At 41.8% G+C, this 8,138-nt stretch overlaps 1 protein-coding gene across 9 annotated transcripts in view; it reads left to right on the plus strand.

The window, feature by feature from the left end:
• LOC105890894 (EMAP like 6) overlaps nt 1–8,017 on the plus strand; it is a 61,798-nt gene extending 53,781 nt beyond the window's left edge. For 8 of the 9 annotated variants that reach the window (XM_031578974.1, XM_031578971.1, XM_042709480.1 and 5 more), the window contains 10 exons: nt 71–282; nt 546–703; nt 1,017–1,131; nt 1,547–1,735; nt 1,846–2,018; nt 2,363–2,525; nt 5,217–5,320; nt 5,618–5,771; nt 5,884–5,984; nt 6,132–8,017. In XM_031578974.1, the coding sequence (XP_031434834.1) occupies nt 71–282; nt 546–703; nt 1,017–1,131; nt 1,547–1,735; nt 1,846–2,018; nt 2,363–2,525; nt 5,217–5,320; nt 5,618–5,771; nt 5,884–5,984; nt 6,132–6,156 (1,394 nt within the window). In that variant the 3' untranslated portion in view covers nt 6,157–8,017. Of the gene's footprint in view, nt 1–70; nt 283–545; nt 704–1,016; nt 1,132–1,264; nt 1,276–1,546; nt 1,736–1,845; nt 2,019–2,362; nt 2,526–5,216; nt 5,321–5,617; nt 5,772–5,883; nt 5,985–6,131 lie in introns of those variants that run through there. The other variant, XM_042709482.1, reaches the window with a different exon arrangement.
• The last annotated feature ends 121 nt before the right edge of the window (nt 8,018–8,138 follow it).

The following is an 8,138-nucleotide window of genomic DNA, read 5'->3' on the forward strand; positions in this document are numbered from 1 at the left end:
TGTTTGTGTGTGTGTGTGTGTGTGTGTGTGTGTGTGTGTTTGTGTGCTTGTATACGTGTGTGTGTGGTAGGAGCCAAAGTGACCAGTAAAGGGGGCCACGTGGACCGCATCTTTGTGGCCGAGTTCAGACCAGACTCCGACTCCCAGTTTGTGTCGGTGGGCATCAAACACATAAAGTTCTGGACGCTGGCCGGAGGCTCCCTGATGTATAAGAAGGGGGTGGTGGGCGGCGTGGTGGAGGACCCCAGAATGCAGACTATGCTCTCAGTGGCCTTTGGTGCTGTAAGTGTTTATCTAAACTATCACCAACAAATAAATCAACAGTCTTACTGTACCTTTAATAGTCAGTAACAGTCAACATTGTATTACTTGTCACCTTATGTTTTCCTCAAACATATAAGCCTTTTGATTCATTACAATAATAATACATTTTGTTATTGATATGTGATTGATTGTGATTGATAAGTTGAAATATAATGTAGACAGTTTGTTTTAGCTGAGTTTGCTTCATCATTAAAAGTGCCAGTGGTTGTGTCTCCCTCCAGAATAACCTTACGTTCTCGGGTGCCATCAATGGGGATGTGTACGTGTGGAAAGATCACTTCCTGGTGCGAGTGGTGGCCAAAGCGCACACGGGGCCTGTGTTCACCATGTACACCACCCTCCGAGATGGCCTCATCGTCACCGGGGGAAAAGAACGACCGTGAGTTACTGACAGTTACAAAAACGTACAATAATTCACTGAGAAGACTTTGCATGTATTCAAAAATAAGGCATAGAATATGTAGAGGGTTAGCTATCCTTTTAGAACAGCTATCCTTTTCCTTGTAGAACAGCTATTCTTTTCCTAGTAGAACAGCTATCTATGTGTGTGTGTACACATATAGGTGTCTTTCCATTCTCACGTGCACACATTTAGGAATTGCATATTTAGTTATTTGTGTTTTGTGTGTGTGTGTGTGTGTGTGTGTGTGTGTGTGTGTGTGTGTGCGCGCGTATGTTTAATGTTACATCAGGACGAAGGAGGGAGGAGCAGTGAAACTGTGGGATCAGGAGATGAAGCGTTGCCGGGCTTTCCAGCTGGAGACGGGACAGTCGGTTGAATGTGTCCGTACCGTGTGTCGGGGAAAGGTAAAAGGCCAGCACTATTCAGAATTCTATCCTGACACATCCATCTATACGATCACCTGCTGCCTGAACTCATTTTTTCATTTCATCTTCATCAACCCGCTCCTGCTATCATCTGACTGAATTTATCTTAAAGTATCAGAAAAGGTAATGTTTATACTGTATATCTTAATCAGTCTGTTAGCTGATGTTGAAAGTAGCTTAAGTAATTTAGTAGGACAATAGTTTTATTTTTCAAGTATTAGTATAGTATAGTTGTATATAGTTTATATAGTATAGTTTGTGTGTCCCAAACCAACAACCCTAGAACAAACTCATCCACTTTTTGATTCCCATCAAGGCCTCTTAGACAGAAAAAAGAACAGTTTGACATCAAACGCTGCATGCCTGTAAGATGGCTCTATTTTTCCCCTTTAAGGGTAAGATACTGGTGGGAACAAAGGATGGGGAGATCATTGAAGTAGGTGAGAAGAACGCTGCCTCCAACATCCTTATTAACGGCCACATGCAGGGAGAGATCTGGGGTTTGGCCACTCACCCCTCAAAAGATGTCTTCATCTCTGCTAGTGACGACGAAACAATCCGGATATGGGACTTAGTAGACAAGGTGAGACTTGGCAGGCCGGATATGCGACCTTGCAGATTTGGCAGGCCACTGCACAGATGCGGGCTATTCTCAGGGTTAGTCTTGATCACGTTATCCTCTTCTCATGCCAGAAACTGCTTAACAAAGTTAGCCTGGGCCATCCAGCCAAGTGTGCAGCCTACAGCTCTGATGGGGAGATGGTGTCAGTAGGGATGAAGAATGGTGAGTTCATCATCCTCCTCACCAACTCGCTCAAGATGTGGGGGAAGAAGCGAGACCGAAGCTCTGCCATTCAAGATATCCGGTAAGATCCAGAGGCCGTCCTCATAAAAAAAATAATTTGGGGGATGATGAAAAGTTGCTCTCCATTTAAAGACTACTTGGTAGTCCTCATGTCATTGTTACAGAATGATGCAAATAATATTTGTTCATGTAGACATTGGGGTTGGTGTTATTGGATGAATTATTGGACAGTCATGTGTGTGGGGACACTTTGAAAAACAAAAAGGGTCCCATCATTGGTTCCATTGAAAATGAAAAGGTTCCAGTGGCCAAGCAATAAGACCATCTAAACAGCCTAGTAGAGGAGCATGTACCTGTCCTCAGGTAGCGAGTAACTGGATGTGTGATCTATTCCTCCCCACCCAGGTTTAGTCCAGATAAGCGGCTGCTGGCGGTGGGATCAGTAGAGTGCACTGTGGACCTGTATGACCTGACACAGGGCCCCTCCCTCAACCGCATCGGCTACTGCAAGGACATCCCCAGCTTTGTCATCCAGATGGACTTCTCAGCTGATAGCAGGTTCATAGAGGTACAAAAAAAACTGTCTCTACATACAAATATATATATACAGTGGGGAAAATAAGTATTTGAACCCCCTGCCGATTTCGCAAGTTTGGCCACTTGCAAAGAAATGTGTGATCTATAATTGTAATAGTAGGTGTATTTTAACAATGAGAAACAGAATATCAACAAAAAAAATCCAGAAAACTGCATTTTATAACATTTATGACTTAATTTGCATTTGATGCAGAAAATAAGTATTTGAACCCCTAGCAAAACATGACTTAGTACTTGGTGGAATAACCCTTGTTGGCAAGCACAGACGTCAGACTTTTCTTGTAGTTGGTCACCAGGTTTACACACATCTCAGGAGGGATTTTGGTCCACTCCTCTTTGCAGATCCTCTCCAAATCCTTAAGGTTGCGTTTTCAATGGGAGGGAATGAGGGAATGAGGTTCAAGCCCAATATTCCACGTTACATGGCCCCATCCATAGTCCCCTCGATGCAGTGGAGTCGTCCTGTACTCTTGGCAGAGAAACAGCCCCAAAGCATAATGTTTCCACCTCCATGCTTGACGGTGGGGATGGTGTTCTTGGGGTCAAATTCAGCATTCTTCCCCCTCCAAACGCGGCAAGTCGAGTTGATGCCAAAGAGCTTGATTTTGTTCTCATCTGACCACATCCTGTCTCCCAATCCTCCTTAGAATCATTCAAGTGTTCATTGGCAAACTTCAGACGGCCCTGTACATGTGCTTCCTTGAGCAAGGGGACCTTGCGAGTGCTGCAGTACTTCAAACCATTACGGCGTAGTGTGTTGCCAATGGTTTTCTTGGTGACTGTGGTCCCAGCTGCCTTGAGATCATTCACAAGCTCCCCCTGTGTAGTTCTGGGGTTATTCTGCACCTTTCGGATGATCACCGATACCGCATGAGGGGATATCTTGCATGGAGCCCCAGACCTAGAGCGATTGACTGTTGTTTGGTGTTGCTTCCATTTATGAATAATCGCACCAATAGTTGTCTGCTTCTACCAAGCTGCTTGCCGATGGTTTTGTAACCCATTTCAGCCTTGTGCAGGTCTTCAATCTTATCTCTGACGTCCTTGGTCAACTCTTTGGTCTTGCCCATGGTGGTGAGGTTGAAGGTGTGAAATATGATTCTTTGGACAGGTTTCTTTTATACACGTCACCAGTTGAGATCAGGTGTACCTTGTTAGGCCTAATGAGGACTAATCTGTGTGCTTCTTGGGCACATAACTGGTCATTGGGAGCCAGAATTCTTGCTGTTTGCTTGGGGGTTCAAATACTTATTTTCTGCATCAAATACAAATAAAGTCATAAATGTTATAAAATGCAGTTTTCTGGATTTGTTTGTTGATATTATATTTCTCACTGTTAAAATACACCTACCATTACAATTATAGATCACACATTTCTTTGCAAGTGGCCAAACTTGCGAAATCGGCAGGGGTTCAAATACTTATTTTCCCCACTGTATATGTGTGTGTGTGTGTGTGTGTGTGTGTGTGTGTGTGTGTGTGTGTGTGTGTGTGTGTGTGTGTCTGGGGGTGGGTTCAGTTCCACTATCAGTAGCTAGTTGTCAAGAGCCAACGCAGTGGGAGGAATTAATAAAAACTGCACATCATATACAGCATGTATGCTATTCATGCACTGTTGGCATTTAATCTTCCTCTCTTTATGGCATTCATCCACTTACCTCCTTCAGATGTGAAGATGCAGAGTTCACTCACAGAGGGCTTAGAAGGAAATTATCATGATCGAAAAATAGCAAGAGATTAACAAGTTTACAAATAGGCCAGGTGTCTCTGCCTTAAACTAATCTGATATAAATCCATATATATTCATAAAACCAAATTGCCAATACTATAGGTAGTACTATGGTAGTAGGTGAACTATGTGTACAGTCAGAATGTAGTTTCAGCGTAAGTGCAATAGTTAAGGAAACATGTATCCTATGACTAAAATAACCTTTGTACATGTACAGTAAGACTTCAGCATAAAAATACAAGGAGAACTGTAACTATATTTAGTGGAATACATATATGGCAAGCCTTAGTTATTTATAGCCAATGTTCATCTAGTTCACAAAAACCCAGAGTAAAACAGTAACACAGTGGCTAAAAATGTCATTCTGCAATTCATTTCATTTCCAAGATGGCCATCCTAGCAAAAGATTGATATCTTGGGAGTGATTGTGAATGACAATAAGTCGTTTTGCTTTTTGAACCCTTTCTCTGTGAGACCTGAAGCAGGAGGTGGTATCTGATGTCAGGGGCGGAGGGTTAGAGGGTGACTCATAGTGCCACATTTAACCGCGCAGCTCGGGGGTGGAAATAGGTGTCCCCTTTTTTCGGTTGGGTTGGGAGAAGGTTGCTGTCAGTGCAGAAGACTAATGAGGAGGAAACCAGAATACGCCTTCTCGGCTACTGGAGCGCTGCAAGTCCCTCGGGAACAAGGATCTACTCCTTCCCACAAGCGTTTTATGTGGAGTCTAGCCTAGCACTCGTGATGGTCTGAATGAGATGGGACATAGCAGTGGGATGTTGTAAAGCCGTGGGAAATAAAGATAAATAAATAAATAATTGGAGTTTCTAATCTTGGGAGATAGACACTGAATCTGATAAATGACTTGGTGGATGAATGTTTATGGGTTCAGTAAGAGGATAACTTAACACATTTCTGATGCTGTATGTCTTGCAGGTGTCGACAGGAGCTTATAAGCGGCAGGTGCACGAGGTGCCATCAGGGAAGATGGTGCAGGACCAGTTTGTTACTGACAGGATCACGTGGGCCTCTTGGACCAGGTGCTACCATCTGTACTTGCCCTTCCCACGGGTTTTACATTGTGTGAAGCTATTCTATAGACTTGCCCTAACGACAGATCTATTTAGTCCTTAAGCCTCTGTACTCTGTTTTACATTAGCCTGTGCCATTGTTTTTACTTAGGCTGCTTAGACACGGTGACTGATGAGTTGTATCTCTTTAACTGTAGACTACAATAGACCATAAATAAAATGGCAATAGGACACTGTTTAATGTCTTCTTTCTGTGTTTGTGGATGCTGTCATGCAGTGGAAATCAGTTTTATTATCACTCCACAGCATCCTTGGGGATGAGGTTCTGGGAATTTGGCCAAGAAATGCAGACAAGGCAGATGTCAACTGTGCCTGTGTCTCACATGCTGGCCTCAACATCGTCACAGGGGATGACTTCGGCCTGGTCAAGCTCCTCGACTTCCCATGCCCTGACAAATTTGTACGTTTAAACAAGAGTTGATACTGGTCTGATCTGGTGTTTTGTCCTTCCTTACAAATACAAATGTATTCTCTGTCTCTCCCCCCCTTTCTCTCTCTGTCTCTCTCTGTAGGCCAAACACAAGCGCTACTTTGGGCACTCTGCTCATGTGACCAACATACGTTTCTCCTATGATGATAAGCATGTGATCAGCACTGGGGGTGATGACTGCAGGTACAGTCCATATAATGCATTAACATTAAGAGCAGTGATCACTGAAAACTGTCTGTTCTTGAAGGATAGCACGACAATACATTCTGACAAGCAATGTTGAGTTCTTACACAGAAACAACGTGTGATATTGTTGTTGTTTTCTTGCAGTGTGTTTGTATGGAAATGCTTGTGACTCAGACCCCTCGTCTCCAAAACCTCAAGTGTCCGGCTTGACATGCTGCAAAAGAATCACCAACCTAAAGGATGTGGATTGTTGGGGGGTGGTCTGAGTGGGGAAGGGATTGGTTCAGAGGTGCAATATTTTTTTTTGTGATTATTTAACTAAATTACAGATTGTGGGGGATTGTTCTACAAAATGCCCCATTTCCAATGGTGATTCAGTGGGGGGTACAGAGAAATAAATACATGTTTACATAACCTGTTTTACATTAGGAATATTGAAAGGGAAAGGGGTTGCCATTATAGATGTTTGCTTATTTTTTTAATCAAAGCATTTATAATGTTAGTTTCATTGTTGTTTTTAAAGATTTTTTTTCTTATCATGAAATATAAGTGCCTTTATGAATATTTTCATTCTTTCTTTTCATGAATCAAGGTTTCTTGGTTGTTTTGTAAACTAAAGGTGCTAAAGGATCATTTGATTCTTTTACAGTTTTTCACAATCCCCAAGACACTGCATTTTCTTGAAATTGTGCACTATTTTCTCTATACTATAAACACAAATCCAAACCGACACACTTACGTACACAGAACAGAATCAAACACCCCACCCAAAACCATATTCCCTTCAAGTTAAATCAATCTTTGCCTTGACGGTCATCATTGATACATACACTGCTCAAATCCTATTCAAAACACTCCCAAGGAAACCTGTTTCTGCGAAGAAATAGGAATTATATGCATTTGGAATGACCACTAGACATTTCCATTCTACTGTAATCTGTAACACAGTGAGGGAACACAAAAGCATTTGGTAAACAGAACATTAAGAGCCCATGGGTCTTTCTTCTAGTCAAAGAAATGGCTTGTTTGCATGTAAGCAATTGTGAAAAACTGTAATTGTAATCTATAGACAGCTATACATCTGAAGCTCTACACTTGCAGTCCCCAAGGGAAGTTATTCCCGCGGAGTTTGTGGCCGAACTTGAAATTCCTGTGTAGGTTATAGCTGACATTGTATTGTGTGGGCTTGACAATGCATAACTCAAGTGAAGTATTGCATACATATGGAGGAAGGAAATCATTTTGGTTCCTGTCTTACTTGATTCAAAATTGTGTGAGTAAAACAAGTTTTGATGGTTTTCTAAAAACATTTTTGATGCCGACTTAATTCACAGAATTGCTTGTATGATGTGCCCAAACCACTGTAGTAGTCCGCATTCTAGCATGCGTTAGCAAAACATCTATATGTTTCCTGGAGAAGGGTTTGGTGCTTCGAAGAATTCTTTAGACAGTTTATTCTGGAACAAGCAGACAGTTGAGGGGACTTGTAACACCAAAGTTGACTATGCAGTCTTAATTAGAGAAAGGATTTCTTAACTGAATTCATAGGTCGCAACCAAAGGCAGGTGCTTACTTGGAAGAATGATGTTCAGATGTGCCCTTGTGGCAGTTTAGTGCTATGAGTCCAGGTCTTAATTTGTCATAGTCCAACTCTCAGCGTTGCCTTTGTCTTTAGCCCGTACTTCTTTATCACTGTAATGTTTAGCGTGTGGCAGCAATATTAGGTCAATATTGTTATGTGAGTCTATATTGAATATGGATGTCCTGCAATTTTTTTTTACTTGATCAGTCTGATTGGTGTTGAAATTGTTTGTATCATACTGTACATTTAAAGGAAATTGCTCAGTGCATGACTTTATTTTTAAATCAGAGTACAGATGTGAAATGAAGCTGGATTTCACTGTATGAATGACAATCATGGTTTTGCTTTTTTTATACCAAATCTCACGAAATCATGAATGTGTGATCTGTGTCTAAATGTGCTATATATGAACTTAAATAAATAAGACCAGAATGTGGGTAATGAACAATCTAGTTGGTTTCGTTTGAATGTGCTTAGCATACCTTCGCTATTGCAAATCAATGCAGCTGTAAAGCCTATCTGAAGTCAGTGGGCCTCCCCCACTGGGATTACATGACAAAAGTAAGTAA

Source organism: Clupea harengus, chromosome 13 (genome assembly GCF_900700415.2).
Source record: "Clupea harengus chromosome 13, Ch_v2.0.2, whole genome shotgun sequence".
NCBI lineage: Eukaryota > Metazoa > Chordata > Actinopteri > Clupeiformes > Clupeidae > Clupea > Clupea harengus.